General features: G+C 36.3%; 6 protein-coding genes across 6 annotated transcripts; 3 read left to right on the top strand and 3 right to left on the bottom strand.

The window, feature by feature from the left end:
• Window positions 1–3,731: 3,731 nt before the first annotated feature.
• LOC121253829 (auxin-induced protein 15A-like) lies at window positions 3,732–5,047 on the bottom strand. The gene is made up of 2 exons (XM_041153748.1): window positions 4,894–5,047; window positions 3,732–4,676 (listed from the first exon to the last, which is right to left on the bottom strand). The coding sequence occupies exon 2, from the start codon at window positions 4,247–4,249 to the stop codon at window positions 3,950–3,952; it is 300 nt and encodes a 99-aa protein (XP_041009682.1). The 5' UTR covers window positions 4,250–4,676; window positions 4,894–5,047; the 3' UTR covers window positions 3,732–3,949.
• A 2,673-nt stretch (window positions 5,048–7,720) lies between these two features.
• LOC121254326 (auxin-induced protein 15A-like) lies at window positions 7,721–8,050 on the bottom strand. The gene has a single exon (XM_041154319.1). The coding sequence runs from the start codon at window positions 8,048–8,050 to the stop codon at window positions 7,721–7,723; it is 330 nt and encodes a 109-aa protein (XP_041010253.1).
• Window positions 8,051–9,972: 1,922 nt separating this feature from the next.
• LOC121254834 (auxin-induced protein 15A-like) lies at window positions 9,973–10,786 on the bottom strand. The gene is made up of 2 exons (XM_041155017.1): window positions 10,579–10,786; window positions 9,973–10,456 (listed from the first exon to the last, which is right to left on the bottom strand). The coding sequence occupies exon 2, from the start codon at window positions 10,451–10,453 to the stop codon at window positions 10,145–10,147; it is 309 nt and encodes a 102-aa protein (XP_041010951.1). The 5' UTR covers window positions 10,454–10,456; window positions 10,579–10,786; the 3' UTR covers window positions 9,973–10,144.
• Window positions 10,787–14,263: 3,477 nt separating this feature from the next.
• LOC121254842 (auxin-responsive protein SAUR21-like) lies at window positions 14,264–15,322 on the top strand. Its single transcript, XM_041155024.1, has one exon. The coding sequence runs from the start codon at window positions 14,510–14,512 to the stop codon at window positions 14,792–14,794; it is 285 nt and encodes a 94-aa protein (XP_041010958.1). The 5' UTR covers window positions 14,264–14,509; the 3' UTR covers window positions 14,795–15,322.
• A 1,009-nt stretch (window positions 15,323–16,331) lies between these two features.
• On the top strand, window positions 16,332–16,873 carry LOC121254839 (auxin-responsive protein SAUR21-like). The gene has a single exon (XM_041155022.1). It carries the CDS (start codon window positions 16,438–16,440, stop codon window positions 16,738–16,740), a length of 303 nt encoding a protein of 100 aa, XP_041010956.1. The 5' UTR covers window positions 16,332–16,437; the 3' UTR covers window positions 16,741–16,873.
• A 1,347-nt stretch (window positions 16,874–18,220) lies between these two features.
• LOC121254840 (auxin-responsive protein SAUR21-like) lies at window positions 18,221–19,452 on the top strand. Its single transcript, XM_041155023.1, has 2 exons — window positions 18,221–18,713; window positions 19,111–19,452. Exon 1 carries the CDS (start codon window positions 18,336–18,338, stop codon window positions 18,633–18,635), a length of 300 nt encoding a protein of 99 aa, XP_041010957.1. The 5' UTR covers window positions 18,221–18,335; the 3' UTR covers window positions 18,636–18,713; window positions 19,111–19,452.
• The last annotated feature ends 55 nt before the right edge of the window (window positions 19,453–19,507 follow it).

Here is a 19,507-nt window from a genome sequence, read left to right as displayed (position 1 = left end):
GCAAAGCCAAACTTCATCAACTTCCATATGGTCGGTCATCATCTCGATCCACTGTTCCTCTTCAACTCTTGTTTTCAGACGTTTGGGGTCCTACACCAGTCTTATCCCGTAGTGCTTTTAGATACTATCTATCTTTTGTAGATGACTATAATTGGTTTACCTGGATTTTTCCTTTGAAATGTAAATATGATGTAGTCACTATTTTTCTCTCTTTTAAACGTCATGTAGAAACTCTTCTTAATACAAAAATCTGAGCATTACAATCTGATTGGGGTGGAGAACTTAGATCTCTCAATACTTTGTTACATTCTTTTGGTATTTCTCATCGTATCTCATGTCCATTTACTCACTCTCAAAATGGTTCGGTGGAAAGAAAACACCGACACATTGTTGAGACTGCACTTTTCGCTCATTCTTCCACACCTCAAACTTACTAGTTAGATGCATTCATCACTGCTGTTTTTCTAATTAACAGACTTCCAATTCTAGTTTTACACAACAAATCACCTTTTGAAGTTTTGTTTCATCAACGTCCTAACTATACATTCTTAAAAACTTTTGGTTGCACATGTTGACCTAACCTTAGGCCTTATAATCAACATAAAATGAGTTTTCGGTCACTCCTGTGTGTATTTCTTGGTTACAGTTCTGCTCACCATGGTTATATGTGTTTCGACGTTCCTACTTCAAGAATGTATATCTCAATGGATATTTTGTTTGATGAATATAATTTTTCCTTCTCCTCTTCTTCCCAAAGCCCATCCATTTCTTCCCAGCCCTACTCTTCTTCTCTTCAGTTACCTCATATTTCCCATTTTTCATCCAGATGGGCTTTCAAAACAACTCTCTATGAGTTCTACTCGTCCCAACGCCCTAACTCCTCTCAAACCCACTACCCCCTTACCTCATCCTCCTCCTCTCACACAAATCTAATTCCTGGCCCAACTACTCATTCTTCTACACCCACTTCTATCATTCCCGAACCCACTCACGATCCAAGCCCACCTATTGCCTCATCTAGGGCATACTCTTCTTCCCCCTCATTTGAATCTCTTTCCCCCTTCTAGCCTCCTCCCACCTCAATTCACCCCATGCAAACCAAAGCCAAATCCAACAAACACTTTCCCAAAATCTGAACTAACGACACTATTTCCTGGCCTCTACCCCACGCCCATGTTACTTTTGTTACTATTCCTGACGAACCCACTTCCGTTACTGAGGCTTCAAAATTTCTTGACTGGAGACATGCGATGCAGCTTGAATTTGATGCCCTAATGTCCACTAACACATGAACATTGGTCCTTCATGCTTCTACTCAAAATATTGTAAGCTATAGATGGATTTTCAAGACGAAGCATCTCTCGGATGGCTCCATCAAAAGGAGAAAAGCAAGACTGGTAGCCAAGGGCTACAATCAACTTGAAGGACTGGACTATTCTGAAACATTTAGTCCTGTGGCAAATCTACCTCCATCAAGTTAGTCTTATCTATTCCAATTTCTTCTGGTTGGCCGATTCACCAGTTAGATGTCCAAAATGCATTTTTACATAGGACTTTAGATGAACATGTTTTTATGACTCAACCACCTGGTTTTATTCACCCTCAATTTCCCCAGTTTATTTGCAAGCTCAATCGAGTTTTATACGGCCTCAAATAGGCTCCTCGTGTCTGGTATGTGCGTCTCAATTCTCTGCTCTTAGAAATGAGATTTGTTGTCTCAAAGTCATATAATTTACTTTTTATCTATCGGCAACAATCTATGATCATCTATTTTTTGGTGTACCTGATGATATAGTACTCACTGGATCACATCCGAATGCTCTAGTTCACATTATTTATGTTTTAAGTACTGATTTTCCTCTCAAGGATCTGGGGTCTCTACACTACTTTTTGGGTCTTCAATTGTCACCGTAATGCTACTGGCCTTGTGTTGTCTCAAAGAAAATACATTTTAGATTTGCTCAAAAATACCAATATGTTAAATTGTAAACCTGTAAGCAGTCTCATGTCACCTTCCACTAAGCTTTCTACTTTTGACTCCACTTCTATGGAAGATCCCTCTTTATACATAAGTGTGGTGGGCAGTTTGCAATATTTGCTATTTACTAGACCCGATCTTGTTTTTTCTGTGAATCGGGTATGCCAATTTATGCATGCACCCTGCTTATCTCATTGGCAAAATGTTAAGCATATTTTACGCTACCTAAAGCATACACTTAATTATGGTCTGTTCATCATACATTCTCCTACTCGTCTTCTAGTTGCCTTTAACAATGCAGACTGGGTATGGTGTCTAGATGATAGAAAATTCCCTAGTGGATATTGTGTCTTTTATGGCAAGAATTTAGTTTCATCGAGCTCAAAGAAATAATCTACCCTAGCAAGATCTAGTACGGAGACAGAATATAAGACTCTAGCTCATGCTACATGTGAATTGTTGTGGCTGCAATCTCTTCTATCCGAGTTGGGCATTTTCTTGTCAAAACCTCCTACTCTTTATTGTGATAATTTGGGGGCCACATACCTATAAGTGAATCCTGTGATGCATTCTCATACCAAACATGTCGATATTGATTATCATTTTGTACGGGATCGAATTCAGCAAAAACTCTTCAAGTCTCTTTCCTTTCCAGCAAAGATCAACTTGCCAACATATTTACAAAGCTCTTATCCATTGCAAGATTTTCCACTCTTAGATCAAGCCTCACAGTTCTTCCAAACATGCTTGGCTCCTAGGGGTATATCAACAATATCATCATCACACCTGATCAAGACTCAAATGACAACTCATCAAAAAATATCTCAGACAAGACAAACCAAAATTATCCAGAATAATTTTTGTTTCATACTTGTCACATCTCTATTATATCGATAAAATCTGTTATAAAGAATATTCCCTCTTTTGATGTATAAATATCATCCTTGTACAAAATACAAAATCAATAAGAATCATGCAATTCCTTTTCAATACTACTCTGATGTGCTTATTCCTTTAGTCACCAACAGGTACTCACAGTGCATATGAAAAATTGTGACGATACCATACATTATGATGTTAATATTAGTTATGATTAAATGAGATGCATTCGGGGAGAATAGGGTTTAGCCAAAGAGCCATGATTTGCCTTCGAAAAAAATATAAAATGAGAGCAGAGAATATTACTGTCTTTAATATTTATATATTTATTTTATATATAAATATTACGGGACCTATTTTATATATATTGTATTTATTCATATTTGGAGATCCAGAGTTCACTCTATCCTTCGGCCAAGATTTTGGCACAACTTTCTTTTTTTTGGTATAATTCATATTCCAATTAGAATCACATCATCAATATTATTGCATACAATATCTTGCTAAAGACTGCTCAAACATTCACTTCGACCCGGCCCATGCATGAATCCTTCTGATCCGTTTGTTCTATTAATTTCAGAATGTCTAATTCCGCTGAATGCTATTTTGCCAGACGGTCATTTGCTGAAGAACCAATTAAGGAACACAATAATTACTAATTTCTTCACATTCATTTTTTTTGTATATATAAAAGCGATATTTTCTTTTTACAATATATTTTTATGCTATCAACTTATGCTATAATTCCTATTACGAAATAAAATTTTGATAAGAATTTTATGCTCTTGGTTTCTCAATCCCCTTGAAGTTGGAATGCAATTGATCGAATGCAAACAATCTCAAACAAGCTGCTAGAGAAACTGATGCATGGTAATTAGGAGTTACAGAAGAGTTGATATCCAATATATATATATATATATATATATAATTAACTTCATTACATGAGGATGATCATGTACATACATATTTTTATGGGAGAGCAATTTACTCTTGCTCTGTCCACTAAGTTACTTCTAAAGTAGTACTATTCTGAAGTCTATTAGAGAAAAAAGATGTCAAAATTGTAGAGGAAAGCTCATCGTTCTTCATCTTTCATGAGGCATGCAACTGAGAAGTGAGATCAATGAAGGCGTCCTCTTTACATGGAAAAGTTAGGCCACCCATTGGATGATTGAATCCGAACTCTTTCTCAGCTTGCTTAAGCAGATCTTGGAACGAAGGATGGTTCACGTAAGATATGGGAATCACAAACCTCTTTGTTTGGATCTCTCCCACATAGACTGCGATATGGCCTTTGGGAACGTCCGGCTGATTTCTGCCTCTAGTATGCATGGACTGCAGTTTGAGAAGTTGCTTGGCATTGAGAAGCACGGATTGCAGACGCATACCCATGACTAATACAACTGGTATGGAAAGTTGTGAGCGGGTCGAGGTGGGATTTGAGTGATAAGAGAACTGGTATTGGAAGTTGTAGCAGTTTTAAGTTGCGCGCAGAGTACTGAAGGCTTTATGGTCTGAATGTTTCTCTGGTTTTGGTATTTATAGAAGTTAAAAGACGGAATATTTTTAAATTTCTGCAGGATCAACTGGGAGTGATGTCAGGAGATCAGTGGCTACTGCCTACTGGGGTATGCTGATCAGAGCCTACCTTATCATAGACGCTCACATGGCTTTGCTGATCAGTTATCTACTCACCAATCAAGGTGTAGCAGACCCACATGCACGTTGAAATTCATGGGCCAATAAAAAATCCAGGCTGGTGTCAGTACTATTTCCGGCCCCCAGCTTTGATATATGCTTCAAAACAAGTGGCCGTATGCTGAAAAACAAAGAGAAACACACCCATGTGATTACTTTAATGTGAAACAAGAAAAGCTTTGCAAGGCATACGTAGAGGAAAGAAGACGATGGGAGCGATGGACCCAATACGCAGGCCAACCGAAGACAAACTAACAGATCATTAGTAAATGCACCAAAGACCAATCAAGGATTCAAGGGTCATAATCTGATGCAGAGTCAAGAAAAATGCTGCAAACCTCCTCGTCCAGCTTGCATGCGTACGTATGACTGGGGGGTACGTACGATATCATTGGTGTTTAGTACAGGGTTAATTTGGCTTCAGGGATCGATGCTGCGCAGAAGATAAGTTTTATCGCCACTCACGGTAAGAACCGCGCAGCTGCCCCGGCCCCCAAGCTGCGGATAGGACAATGTGATTATTGGCTTAGATGGTTCAGCTAGGCGCATAGCACTGCACTTCCACCAACAGCTAAGATCCTTGAGGATACTTATCGGCTTAAAGTCACATCAACAAAGATGGATATATAATAAAATGGATTCTACCGTAAATAAATCAATCGACAAATATTGATTGATTTATTTGTTAGTTATGGAAAAAATCATATACTTTGAGACAATGCATGCAAGAAATTATATATCGTAGGACCTATAGTGTGTATATATAATATATATATATAAAAGATATTTTCGGTCATTTCTGTTTTTACTTAATTTATGGCAATCAGTCTGGAGAAAGAGAAACACATGTAGTGTCAGAAAGATCTGGCAGCTGGCTCGAAGATTTGGCCATTTCCACGTCATGCGCGCATGCATGCATGGGTTCCACAGATCATATGATCAACATTGACGGCTTATTTATATTATCATGTGGCGATCTTTCTATCAAAACGAGATGCAGCGCCTATCTTATCCGATATATAAATAAATTCTGGGACGGCGACAACTTTATAATCCCGATTTAAAAACAGGATGAATGATCTGATTTTGAGAAAAATTTGTTCTCTCTACGTACGTATCAAGAAGTTTATACCCTAAAAGAGTTTATTAATGTTATAATTAGATTAATCTTTGAAATTATTATATAAAAAAAAAGAATTTATTCGCCAACTTTCTATACTCGAACCAATTAAGTATATATTACAAAGATTTCTCTCGTCATCAAAGATATTATAAAAAACACTTACTTCAAAAGACGTTTAGTACTGATCGAGATATGAGTGAGTACTGTTCAGTTCGACTCCAGTGGACTCCTAATTAATTACCATCAACTAAAGTATTGGCATTCTAGTTAAATATTATAAGTAAAATCTAAAATATAGCTAAGTTTTGTATATATAAATAACTTGAATTGGACTATACTAAAAACATTTAGCTTAGACTTTGAGCTTATATAGTAACTATAAAAGAATTTTTAAAGTTGGAGAGTCAATACTATTCACCCATCAAACCTATATTTTATTTATAAATAATCAACAAGACTTTATTAAATTCTTTTTAAAACTTTCATTAATAAATAAAACAAGGCTATATAGCCTTTGGGATGGGTTGATATAGCTATATTATGTACGTCCAGTTTACAACATATATATTATGTTGGATAATTAGGTTGATATAAAAAATAGTTGGAAATCAATAATTTTAAGTAAAAATTAAATTATTAATTAATATATAGAGTGTAATATTTACAAAGTATAAAAAGATTATTAAAAAATTATTATTAAAATACATAATATTATATTATTATTTTAACTTTGAGATGAATATATAGTCCAATATTGATTAATATCCTTAACTATTAGCTAAATCTTGGACTTAACAATGGTTAGACCATTGCCAATGCTCTAAGACACCATATATAGGACCGCGTCACTAAACTTTATTCATTTTCCAATAAATTAGGATCGCAGACTCACAATAATATACAACTGATTCCTGAGGTAGAATGGATTAATTAAGAAAACTCTTTCAAAAAAAGAAATTAAGAAAACAAATATAGGATCTAATTGTAGAAGAAATAAATCCCTAAGTGATCATAAAATTAAATGAACCATCTAATTTCAAAATGATAATTAAGTATTAGGACTTTAAAAGCTCGATCCACCATAAATTTAATTAGTTTAGAAATTTAGAAAGATTTAATTCTCCATGCATATGTATTTGTCAACTTCAGCATAACACATAGGGGGCCAAAACTACTTGTTTGTGGCTAATTATTTCTTGTAAAAATGATTATTTTTTGGTAAAAGTAGTTTGTTTTCATTACAAATAGTCATTATCATTATAAATAATTCGTCACAAATATTTATTTTTCTTATAGCGGGAGAAAGACGAGTTATTGAGCCGAGCCGTCATATATACGTAGTCAAGGATATTATGCGCATGCATTTGGAAAGATCAAGTACGTGTGAAAAAAATAAAATTATATTTGTAAATTTGTTTATTTACAAACATTATTGATGATATGGAAATTTGCCATATCAATTAGTAAAAGGAAAGTAAATATATTTTAAATGGTTTACGATTGACGTGATTAATTCCATAATAAACAGTATATACTCACTACAACAGAAACTGCAATTTCTCAAGAATGAGTTTTGTAGCAAAAAGCAGATTTTTTATGAGTAAAATCTTATTCCTACAAAATTTTGTTGTGGGAAGCTCGTGGGATAAAACTCGTCGAAAAAATATTATCGCCAACGAAAGGTTTAAATCGTGACCAATACCTATCTTTTTCCACAATACTTCTCGCGACATGCAAGAGCCAATGAAGTATGCCGCAAGTAAATATAAAAAATGATCTATTTTGAATGACGAGGGCATAGTCTTTACTAATGTTGGTAATTTCCTTGATTATGATATTTTCTTAATGCAACGTCACAGTGAATTACACAATATTCTTGCACAAGTCCATCGATCATATATTCTAAAGAAAAATTAATATGATTAAGCCTCCATTCATTAATTACAAATAATATATATATTTATATATATATATATATATATGTACTCTAGCAACTTAACCTTAAAAAAGGAAGAAAAAAAAAGCTCGAAATTTCATTAATATTAGATCCTCGAGTTATTTAAACTAGAAATGAGATTGATGAAGTCCTCCTCAGCACATGGAATCGTGATGCCTCCCATTTGATGATCAAACCCAAACTCTTCCGCAGCTTTACTAAGCAGGTCTTGGAATAGAGGATGCTTCAAGTAGTGTATTGGAACCACGAAGCGCTTCTTCTTCTCCTGATCTTCCTCTCCAACATAAATTGCAAAGTGGCCTTTTGGAACATCAACTATATAATTGTTCGATGAAAATTGACGCTGCTTAGACGGAGACCGCAATTGAATCATTTGCTTAGCACGAAGAATCACCTCCGGCACGCGAATACCCATTTTTCTCCCACAACGATGAAGCTAGCTAGCTAGCAGCTAGAGACAAAGAATTCCTGGGACTTTTGTCTAAAGAAATGAAATGAAGCAAAGTTAGTGATGTCTTTTCTAAGAAAAATGGTTGGGTATTTATACAAGATAAGGTGGGGTTACATGATCTGCATGCATGCATGTGAGATCGATCGGGTTTTCTCAGCATGTACGTACGTCGTCGTTGAATGTTGGGAGTTTATTAGGACTGTGGTTCTGTCACAGACCCAACTTGGTACTTTTAAGCAGTATTGTCCGGATGCTAAAAATAGCTATTCGCCCACCGTTTTCCACAAAGAAATTAAGTATCCTCATCTTTTTCAGCTACTGTGTACGTTGCTCAGTGGCTCAGTGAGTAGTAGCGATCCAGATCCCAGAATTCTTCCAACGGTTCACGTTATTCTCTTGCTCTTTTAGCATCGACGCATGTGAGTACTGTGAACTCATAAGTGAAATTAACAAATAGTTTAATAATTTAATACGAAGTCATGGAATATTAGTGAAAAGATAATGATAAAATAAATAATTAGTATTACTCGTTTCAAATATTGCATGAAATTGGTGTGTGACACTAAGTTTGGCATCCTTTGCTTTCAATATTGAAAATTTAGTTAATAGGGCACGTAGTGACATGAAATAAGTCTTACGTTATTTGGTTATAGACAAGTAATAGAATAGTACTACTCTAGTTATTTGGCTTTATTTTTAAGTAATTACTGTAACTAATATAAGAAAGTAATGGTAACATTTATAGGGAAATTGTCTTTCAAATTAATCGGATCTTTGAAATTTATGAATTTGACATTATATTTTGAGTCGATATATATAGTTAATAATAAGAACTAATATTATAATATTAGAAATTTAGAGGATCTTACGAAATTTAAGATATAATATTCGTATCTATACACGTACCTAAAAAGAAAGTTGTAAAACTTGTAATCAATTTTAAGGGGCAATTCTCTTTCAAATCAATCGGAACTTGGTCAACTGTGTTTGGTTAGTGAAGCAAACTACTTCAAAACTATTCACTAACAATTTATTAATATTCATAAATTATTCACTATTTTTTTTATTATTATTTACCGATCATCTGAGGTCATCTCATCATCCAAACGTAGCCGACTATGTTTCATTAGTGAGATGATCTGAGATCATCTCAAACCATCTCACTAGTATTCATAAATTATTTATATTATTATTCCCAGATAATCTGATATCATCTTTTAAGTACATCCAAACGTAGAATTCTTCCATATTGGAATCTGTTGCAGTAGTTATATATAATAAGTGATCCAATCAACCAACGGAGGAGACGTTGGACAGTACTGGAATTGCATTTTAAAAGGCTTGTTAAGTTATGCTACGTACTGGATCGTGTTGATAACTGGGCTGGCTCGTCAAAACATTATGTTGAATGTGCCCATACATATATATAGACTTTGCCTAACATGCTAGTTCTTGTAACATTTGCCCAGGCCCGACTTTCGCGATGAACAAGATCATGAAATACTAACCAAATAGGAAAAATGCAGTACTCAAAAGAAAAAGAAAGAAAAAAGCAACTAAGAGATCTAACAAGAAAAAATATATATACGATATAAATGCAGCATGCCATGTACCATGTTCAGATGAGGATGACTATAACTGATACATATTTCCAATGATTTAGATGGTGATTCTGCATAAAAAAAGTTGCCCATGTTCTTGTTTGGTTTCCTGTATTTGTTTGGATTCTAATCAGCGAGTTTTTTTTCCAATATCCAACTTTTGTAAATTCTTTCTAGTAATTTGAAATTTTTGCTGTTTATTTTCTTGACGGGTGGTACTGTTTGGTGTTGCCACTTATCTTTGTTTAGACACTGGAATCCTTAGCACGCACATAGCTTTAGGAATTTAGTTCAAAAGGCTCTCAATATAATAAAGTGGAAATCTAATGATAAACAGTTTCTTTACAATTTTCAAGACATCACACGAATGATATTGGCAAGAACCCACAATACAAAATTGATGGGACTGAGGTTCATTGCCTAAACTCACTCAATCCCTGAGTCAGTCTTCATTTATTTATGAGCAATTTAGAGATGAAGTTAAACCAATGAAGTATTCCTCACTGCAAGGAATTGTGAGGCCGCCCATAGGATGATCATATCCAAATTCCTCCTCAGCAAGGTTTAGCAAGTCTTGGAACAGAGGATGGTTCAAGTATGATATTGGAATCACAAACCTCTTCTTGCTACTTAATTCTCCAACATAAACTGCCAAGTGGCCTTTTGGAACATCAACACTAGTGGCTGAAATCATTCTGATTCTTGTCGAAAGACTTCGCCGGAGCTTTTGCTTTGCATGCGCTATCCCCATCAATCGAAGGCCCATGATCTTCGGAAGAGAGGTTGAATGGATGATAGAAATACCTTTAGTAATTGAATGCTGAATACTTTTGAGTTGAAGTGGCATGTTTAATACCTGAAGAACTTATATATAGAGGCAGGGGGTCAAACCTGAAGCTGGATAAAGTAGTAGTCATGAGGAGGTTGATTGAAGAATGTTGGGAGACATAGCAGGTGGAGTTATTATCGAGCGTTCACATGCTTTGCCTTGTCTCGTGCAAGAGATCATACCCTACCATTTTGGGGGTTAAGAAAAAGGAGAGATGCTCGGGTGCATCTTGCAAAGTCATATGTACAGGCCCTGAGTTAAAGGACTAGCTTTTTTGAACAAAAAAAGAAAAAAAAAGGATTATGCTGTGCATTTTTTTCTGGGCGTCAAGTATCTATCTTGATCTTGGAGGATCTTCGGATTCGTTTTTCTTGTCCACAGAAGCATTGAACTTAGTCATGTGTTTTTCAATGGCTTTTCTGTGCCTTACAGCCAACCAACCTCCATTGGCCGCTCTGATGATTTTAGGCCCGCCGCCCCCACCATTTATCCAAAACAAGGTCTCAACTTGCCAAATTCCTGTTTTAGATCAACTAAATCTCGAGCAAGTAGACCATGACTCACTCTGTTAGACTAACATGGCTAACTTTTTCTTTTTCTTTTCTTTTCTTTTATTTTTTTATTTTTAGGTTTCTTGTGAAGTCTCATCATGACTAAGTTATAGAGTGGGACTAATCACTTCGTTTCTTTCCTTTATTTTTTATTTTTTTGACTTTTTGATGAATGGATGTCTTCCTTAATAAAAAGGTAACTACAATGATAGTTACGTATCTAATAGACAAGCACTAAAAACAGTAGATCAAAACTACATGCAGCTGAAAAATCCCCTGACTAATTTGGTGAAAGTTAGAACTGATTTGCTTAATGAACGTGATATTAAAGAATGTATGTTTCTTGATTCTTTGTTACTTTAAGGTTCTATTAAAATAGAGAGTATCATATCAGTTTTTCTGTTTTCTTTTTTTTTTCTTTTTTTTTTTTTTTTTGTAAATAAGTAGTTATCAGAACTTCATTTATTCCTAATATATTAGTTGAGGTGTGATGACTATTCAATGCATGATTACCATAATCTCGATGATTGACTCTAATACCCAAGAGAAGAGAAACTTGGATGAACGTAAAGGGCTTTTATGATTGTGAGGATCAATACAGAGAAAAACAAATGATAAGATATTCAGTGAAATAAGATGATTTATTTAGTAAACTGATTCAATCAGAGCCATTCATCATTAGGACTTCATTGATTATTCTACACTCTCTACTTCCCACATAAGCATATGGGAATCCGGTGGCACAGAAAGTTTTTCTCTGCTGCAAATTATGGTTCACTCTACTTTAAACAAAGAACATCAGATATTGTCCTCCACTCTCTACTTCACAAAATCGGATGTTTGGTTCTACCGGTTGTACTTTATAAAGCAAGTACTCAGTTGTTTTTTGTTTAGCATATGTGTACGTTCTTCCCTTTCTAGGATGAATGCAGTCATGGAGAGGATCCTGCACTAGAAGTCACATACTCCTGTCTTCCCATTCAATTGAGAAACCACCATGTGTATGTTGCAAGATAATGCCCTCCTCCTCCTCCTCCTGCTGCTTCTGCATATAAGTTGATTTAATAGACTCAGCTATGTGGAATGCTGCCAGTTCATTATGTATCTATCAAATCTTCCAATCAGTGATGTGATTCATTCTCATCAATAGAGCCTTTTCTGCCAAAAATTAGCGATTGATAACTACAAACAAATGGCAAGGTGATCAAGATCGTATTCCTTTAGACAGCCTTCGAGACATTCTAGGATAGCCATCATAGATCAAGATATTATCTGCACGGTCGGCTTGGTGCTTCTGTTCATCCCAGCATCCATTCAAAAACCGGCCCTAGTTCATATGAACTATTAAATTGTTGATTCTCATGCATGCATGGTAGCGTTACAACAACTAAATCCTGTGGAATTCTTCTCAATAAACATTCAGAATGGTGATCATGTCTTATAAAAGAATAATATCCAAACGAATGATATTATTCTTGCAGCCAACTAGTTGGTATATTAATCTCTACCAACTAGTATTTGAATACATCGATCCAAAATGTTTTGGGTATTTATTCATTCAGCAGGACAGGCTACATGGATTATAATTTCTTGTGGGCCACAAAATTTGTGGTTATAGTGATTGGTAGGACATGATGAACTGAAACAGAAAATATTATACAGCATGATTTCTGTCATATCTTATGATTAGTTGGGAGGCAAAACCATGTGATGCCTCATGACACATGTTCTCCTCAAAAGAGAACTAACTCCCTGCTCTTTTCACTTTACTTTATAGTTTATACAGACACTAAAGGAGGATAGAATCAGTACCGATATTAATTCTTACAGATTCATTTCTTTTCAGCCATTGTTTGTTTAAAATTTAAGCTCTACACATGATGAAGTCATGGTATCCACTTGTTCAGAATTTTTCGTGCTAAGCAGATTCTACGTACGGAACATTGCGTTCTGTCTCCATAGACAAGGAATGTGCCCAAAGGCCACTTTGCTATATGAGTAATAACTGAAAAAAAAGAGATTCGTAATTCCAATTTCACACTTGAAGAAGCATCCTTCATGATTGCAAAACCTGCCAGGTCGAGCCGAAGAGTACTGGTTTTCACCCTACAGCTACATCCCTGCATGCAGACAACGTAACTGCTTGCTCAGCTTGGTGGTAATTGGTATAGAACATTTGATTTGATCAAGTGGGATAAAGGTTCGAAACACAATAAAGTACCTTTTTAATGTTTATTGTGGAAAATGGGCTGGGGACACAGTCAGCCCATGCATCTGGGCGGCCCAGCAGTGCAAGGCTATTAGCTATAAATGAAAAGGAAAACCTGAATTAAATGAATTGTTTTTATTTAATACTTTAAAGTTAATTATATATTATCTAATAAATAATGAGGAGTAGATTGCAATGGGCACAGCTTGAGCAAAGCAACCTTAGACAAAGGAAGCAGATGTCAATTCAGTTAAGACTTGTAACGCGGGAAAATATGAAACATCGGCGTTTTCAAGCCTATAGCAAATAAAAATGCAGCCGAGGATAGAAAACCTTTTGAGCTCCTAGATTGGGATTAGGTGGAAGAGTATACCCTATAATAATATCCTCAACTTTTCACACACTTCCTTGGAAATTAAACAGCTATCGAAGGGCGTCCATGGCTTTGTCTTCACTGATATCATTGGACACCTTCCAAGTTTGAGATGTTTGCCAACGTTTGTTTTGTCAGTTAAAACTGGAAATTTAGCTATGGAATTTGAAAGGTCTAAATTTGAGGACTACACGTAACAAGCTCTTCGCAAGGTATGCTCTGCAGACAATGTCCTAAATCAACAAATGTCGTTTGAGTTTTTCCCAGGACATGTTATTAAATGCAGTATCTTCTGCCTCAAAACTTCCGTATGTGATGGTTAAAATAGCCGCTGATTTTTTTGGTTTGAATTTTGAAAGTGTTATGTCGGTTACAGTTCCATGGTGTATATTCACTCCAATATGATCAAGAAAAGTCTGAATCATCTTTCTCTATCAAGAAATAATAGACCTGTACCCTATATTCCAAGGGGTCACCCAATTCTGTCCACAAAAGTTTCATCCGGTTCATATCTTGTATCTCTTTGATTTCAAGTGGCAACCTTGTGGCTTTTCCTCCTAGAAACCGATGGTTGCCCTTAGTGTCCTCCAACATATATACAGTCTCGGTCGGCTACCCATTTCTCTATGGTAATTCTGAAGACATGACCATGTGACCCTTCTAGTCCTTGTTTCTCTGGCTAATCTCCACCACATTGCTCTGAGACAGCCTTCCGTCTATATACATAAACACGAGTTAAGACTTAAGAGTTATTCCTTAGCCATATCATATCCTCACTATCTCATCAATCAAATATTTTCTTTCTTCTCCCAAGTCATTTGTCAACTACAGCATCTTAAGACGTCAAAGAATTAACAGAAATGGCTCTTCTATTGCCTGGTATCATGCATGCTAAGAAGATTCTCTGTAGGTCTGTTTCTGGTCTTGCTAAGAGTGTTCCAAAAGGCTACTTTGCAGTCTATACTGGAAAGGACCAGAAGAAGCGATTTGTAGTTCCCATATCATACCTGAATGAGCCTTCATTTCAAGAATTGCTGAGTAAGGCTGAGGAAGAATTTGGGTTTGATCACCCCATGGGCGGTCTCACAATTCCCTGCAGAGAAGACGTCTTCATCAATATCATTTCTCGCTTAAATGCATTTTAGCACAGATCACTAAAATAGATCAGACTAGGCATATCTGTACATTCATGTGCACTTCTTCTCCATAGCATAAGAGGCAGAGCCGGAAATGTCTGCTCAGATGATAGAAATCAATGAAGTTTATCAGGAAAAAGATAGTCTGTATATTCATTTCCCAGGATAGTCTGTATATTCATTTCCCAGGATCATTCAGGTCAAGTGCATTCTCCAGTGAATGTAGACAACTCGAGGTCATGATAGAAGGCCACTTTCCTGTTTGCTTTGGAGAAACCTAAAAGGAGTCTCGTGTTTCAACTCTATAGCTGAAGCATCCTTTAAACACAATTCACCTCGCAGGTAGTTTGAATGGCGCTCAAACGAGATGAAAGACATCAAATTTACCAGTCCATTAAAGATGAGCTGTCTAACCACACTGACTAAAAGCCCGTCTCATCAGTTCATTGTAAAATTTTGGATTATCTATTATGTTCAGAAGTAAGAACTTTCCGAGCAAATATATCAAACAGAAGAATCTTTCTTTCTTCTAATATCTATTATTTGTTCTACTATATATTTTTCCCACTTTCCATACCTGTATGTTCTCCTTTTGACATCTGCTTTAATATCAAAATGCTTGCATCATATAAAGGGGTTAATGCGTTAATATTTGAACATTTGATGTAATAGGAATGCCATTGTATTACATTATTACCCACCTCGTGTGTGTAGGCCGCTATCATCCTCTGCAATGCCTGTTGTCTAAAATCCATGAACCTAAAATCCATGGATAGTCCCATCACTGACATGAACACAAAGCATGGCCCATAATGGAATGCCACACCTTGTAGAGTTTTGTGGAATCGAACAAAAATAGGAGATAACAGATTATTTCTTTACCATGACATAATTGCCGGTTCGTAAGATAGAACAAGGCAATGATTAGATTGCATCCTGAGTTACTACATAAGTTTGGAATGTGGTGTGAGCAACAGAAGTCAAAGAAAGAGTAGAAAAGGATGTGGCTGTCGATTCATTAAGACAAATATTACCATCTGAATTTCAGTGTAGACGACCCCTTGGAGGGAATGCTTATCTTGTTGCACTTAGTTCAGCAACACCCTTGGATTTCTTTAATGGCCCCATTAAATCCCTTCCTTAAAAGCTTTACTTTTAGTTTTAACTCCTCTACTATACTACCGTCCTATTGTAATTGGGCTATGCAATACATGACCATGTCTTAGGCTTGTCCCCTCACCTGTCCAAGGGCCGCTTAGTTTTCTCCTCACCCCCATGAGCATCCAACTTTTCTCTTCCAATCTCTATCTGGTCCTGCATTGGCTTATCTAGAAAGTTGTGGGGCATAGTGTTTCTCAACATATAAACATGAAAATATTTTCAGCCCCATTGTTGCTGATTAGTTGGAAGACAGAACAATGTGATCATCACCTCATGAGATGTCTTCATTATAGTGTCCCAACAAATGCCTCTTGACCACAAGCATCAAACTCCGGAGGATATCTCGCATAATATTTTCATCTATAAATACACAACACATCTATGGCAACAAGCAACTCAAGTCTTCACATGCTTTGTTACTAGCTTTTCTTGAAAGAAGTAAGAGCAAATCCTCTTTGATCTCTTCTTTAAAAAGAAGTCAACACAAAACCATGGGAGTTCGTTTCCTCAGTGTTACTCGTGCTAAGAAAATTCTAAACCGATCTGCTTTGACGGCACCTAGAATGGTTTCAACATCCTCGGATGTACCAAGGGGCTTCTTTGCAGTTTATGTTGGAGAGAACCAGAAGCGGCGATTTGTGATTCCTGTGTCCTATTTGAACCAGCTTTTATTTCAAGATTTGCTGAGGAAAGCTGAAGATGAGTTTGGGTTTAATCATCCGACTGGTGGTCTGACGATTCCATGCAGAGTAGACACTTTCATTGATGTCACTTCTCGCTTGGGTAGTTCATAAAAGAATGCAATTAAACAACCACTCAAGACAATTTTGTACATATAGCATTTTGATACATTGTAAATATCACTTTTTTCCATAGCTTGTTTGGCAGAAAAATGAGAGAAAAATCCTCTTCCATTAAGAGACTTTTGAATAGAATCTAATGCATTTCTATTACATTATCAGTCTCTATTGTTTGCGTTTCGTAATGGAAATCACGGCTTATTATCCAAACAGGACCAAGCTTCGACGGAGACTAACACAATGTCTAAATGATAAGAAAACCCAAATTCCAAATTTACAATTTCTATTTCTTCGCCCACATTTTCTTTGATGCCAAACATCCCCTAAATGACCCGAATACCACACACCCAAAAAAAAAACAGAAAAAAAGGATTATCAAGCTGGGCAAAAAAAAAAAAAAACGGCAGAAAGATATCGAGATTCCTTCGAACTCCCAAGAATCTAGAACCTTTTCCCTGAAATCAAATAGCTTCCAAAAGGAAGAGGGCATTGGGGTTGTTCTCCCCTGTATTCAGGCTATTTGTGCTTCTGAACGATCTCTTACGTGAACGTGATGAATGAAATATTTATTTTTTGAAAAAAATGAAGGTTCATGGCTCTGTCTTTACCGATATCAATGCCCACCTTCGCCAAGCTACCGAGTTTGAGATGTCAGCAAATGATAGTTGTCCTAATGATTGCAATAATTTTATCAGTAAAATGGAAATCTTTTTATGGATTGTGAATGGTGAGGGCTAGGCGTAGGACACACTCCTTGTGCTATTCACAAGGGTTTGTCGTAGTACTACGGCAGCCAATGCGTGCTCTTCACAAGGGTATGTCCTGCAGCCAACGTACTAAAACAACCAACGCCTGTGATTTTGTCCCAGGACATGTTTAAGTCGGTTCCTTCAGCCTCAAAGTCTTTGTTTATAATTGTAAATAACCACCCATTTGGGCAAAGATTACCATCTTAGATTGATTGAATCGAATCTTGGAAGGATGCATTATCTTGCTGCGCATAGTTCAGCAACACCAATACCTCTCTTGAGTCTTGACATCATTCTTCTCCCTTTGTATTATTTTACCTTCCTATTATAACCAGCCTTTACAACTTGATGATTGATCCCCCATCTTAGTTATGGTCCCTTAAAAAATCAACACAAAGCATCGTTCCTTAAGCCTGTCCCCTGTCCAAGGCTCGCTTAGTTTCTCCCTCGCATCCACATGAGCATCCAGCTTTTCTCTTCCAATCTCTATCTGGTCCTGCATTGGCTTATCTAGGAAGTTGTAGGGCATAGTGTTTTTCAACATATAAACATGAAATGGTTTTCAGCCCACTGTTGCTGATTAGTTGGAAGACAGAACAATGTGATCACCACCTCATGAGATATGTCTTAATTCTAGTGTCCCAACAAATGCCACTTGACCACATGCATGAAATTTCAGAGGATATCCCACATAAAATCTTCATCTATAAATACACAACACATCTATGGCCATAAGCAACTCAAGTCTTCCCATGCTCTGTTGATAGCTTTTTTTGAAAGAACAAATCCTCTTAGATCTCTTACTTCATCTCTTCTTTAAGAAGAAATCAACACAAAACCATGGGAGTTCGTTTCCTCGGTGTTACTCTTGCCAGGAAAATTCTAACCCGGTCTACTTTGACTGCATCTAGAGGGGTTTCAACATCCTCGGATGTACCAAGGGGCTTCTTTGCGGTTTATGTTGGAGAGAACCAAAAGCGGCGATTTGTGGTTCCTGTGTCCTATTTGAACCAGCCTTTATTTCAAGATTTGCTAAGAAAAGCTGAAGAAGAATTTGGGTTTAATCATCCAACTGGTGGTCTGACGATTCCATGCAGAGTAGAAGCTTTCATTGATGTCACTTCTCGCCTGGGTAGTTGAATGCAATTAAACTACCACTCAAGACAATTTTGTATTCATAGCAGTCTGATACATTGTAAATCACTTATTTCTTTTTAGCTTGTTTGTGTAGAATTTAACAGAAGAAAGCATAACAGAGGAAATATTGCATGAGCAAAGATAAATCTGTTTCCTTGTTGTTCAGTGTATTTCACACGTACAATTTATAGAGAGATTTTTAATAACTCTATTCCAGTACAACGGCTATTTGAAAATAAAAAATACTACACGTAAGCTAACAATCTGATGTACAAGATAAGCAATGGAAACCGAGTCTGGTGGAGCTTTGAATATTTCAAGTCTGTTGCGCAATATCAATAACAGCAGTGAAAACCAATTCTGGTGTATGGTTGAATGCTTCAAACTTTAAGTCTGTTGCGCAATATCAGTAACAGCAGTATAGTCTGTTGCGTAATATCAATAACAGCAGTATTCACTTCAACCTTTATCTCCAATAGTTTGGAAGAAAAATGAGAGAAAGATACTCTTTCATTGAGAGACTTTTGAATAGAATCTAATGCGTCTCTCTTGCATAACCAGTCTCTATTGTTTGTGTTTCGTAAATGAAATCAAGGCTTAATTTCCAAGCATGATCAGGCTTCGAGAGACGCTAACACAATGTCTAAATACTAAGAAAACCCAAGTCCCGAATTTACGATTTTCATTTCTTCGCCCACATTTACTTAGCTGCCAAACATCCCTAAATTCCCCTGAAATCAAATAGCTTCCAAAAGGAAGAGAGCATTGGGGTTGTTCTCCCCTGTATTCAGGCTATTTGTACTGCTGAACGATGTCTTACGTGAACTTGATGAATGAAATTTTTATTTTTTGGATAAAATGGAGGTCCATGGCTG

This window comes from Juglans microcarpa x Juglans regia, chromosome 3D (assembly GCF_004785595.1).
Source record: "Juglans microcarpa x Juglans regia isolate MS1-56 chromosome 3D, Jm3101_v1.0, whole genome shotgun sequence".
Lineage (NCBI taxonomy): Eukaryota > Viridiplantae > Streptophyta > Magnoliopsida > Fagales > Juglandaceae > Juglans > Juglans microcarpa x Juglans regia.
The sequence above is the reverse complement of the archived record's forward strand: the minus strand, read 5'-3'. Positions and strand labels throughout refer to the sequence as shown.

Coding starts and splice junctions, on each gene's coding strand:
- LOC121254840 (XM_041155023.1), top strand. CDS start 18,336: ATGGGAGTTCGTTTCCTCGGTGTTACTCTTGCCAGGAAAATTCTAACC.
- LOC121254842 (XM_041155024.1), top strand. CDS start 14,510: ATGGCTCTTCTATTGCCTGGTATCATGCATGCTAAGAAGATTCTCTGT.
- LOC121254326 (XM_041154319.1), bottom strand. CDS start 8,050: ATGGGTATTCGCGTGCCGGAGGTGATTCTTCGTGCTAAGCAAATGATT.
- LOC121254839 (XM_041155022.1), top strand. CDS start 16,438: ATGGGAGTTCGTTTCCTCAGTGTTACTCGTGCTAAGAAAATTCTAAAC.
- LOC121253829 (XM_041153748.1), bottom strand. CDS start 4,249: ATGGGTATGCGTCTGCAATCCGTGCTTCTCAATGCCAAGCAACTTCTC.
- LOC121254834 (XM_041155017.1), bottom strand. CDS start 10,453: ATGGGCCTTCGATTGATGGGGATAGCGCATGCAAAGCAAAAGCTCCGG.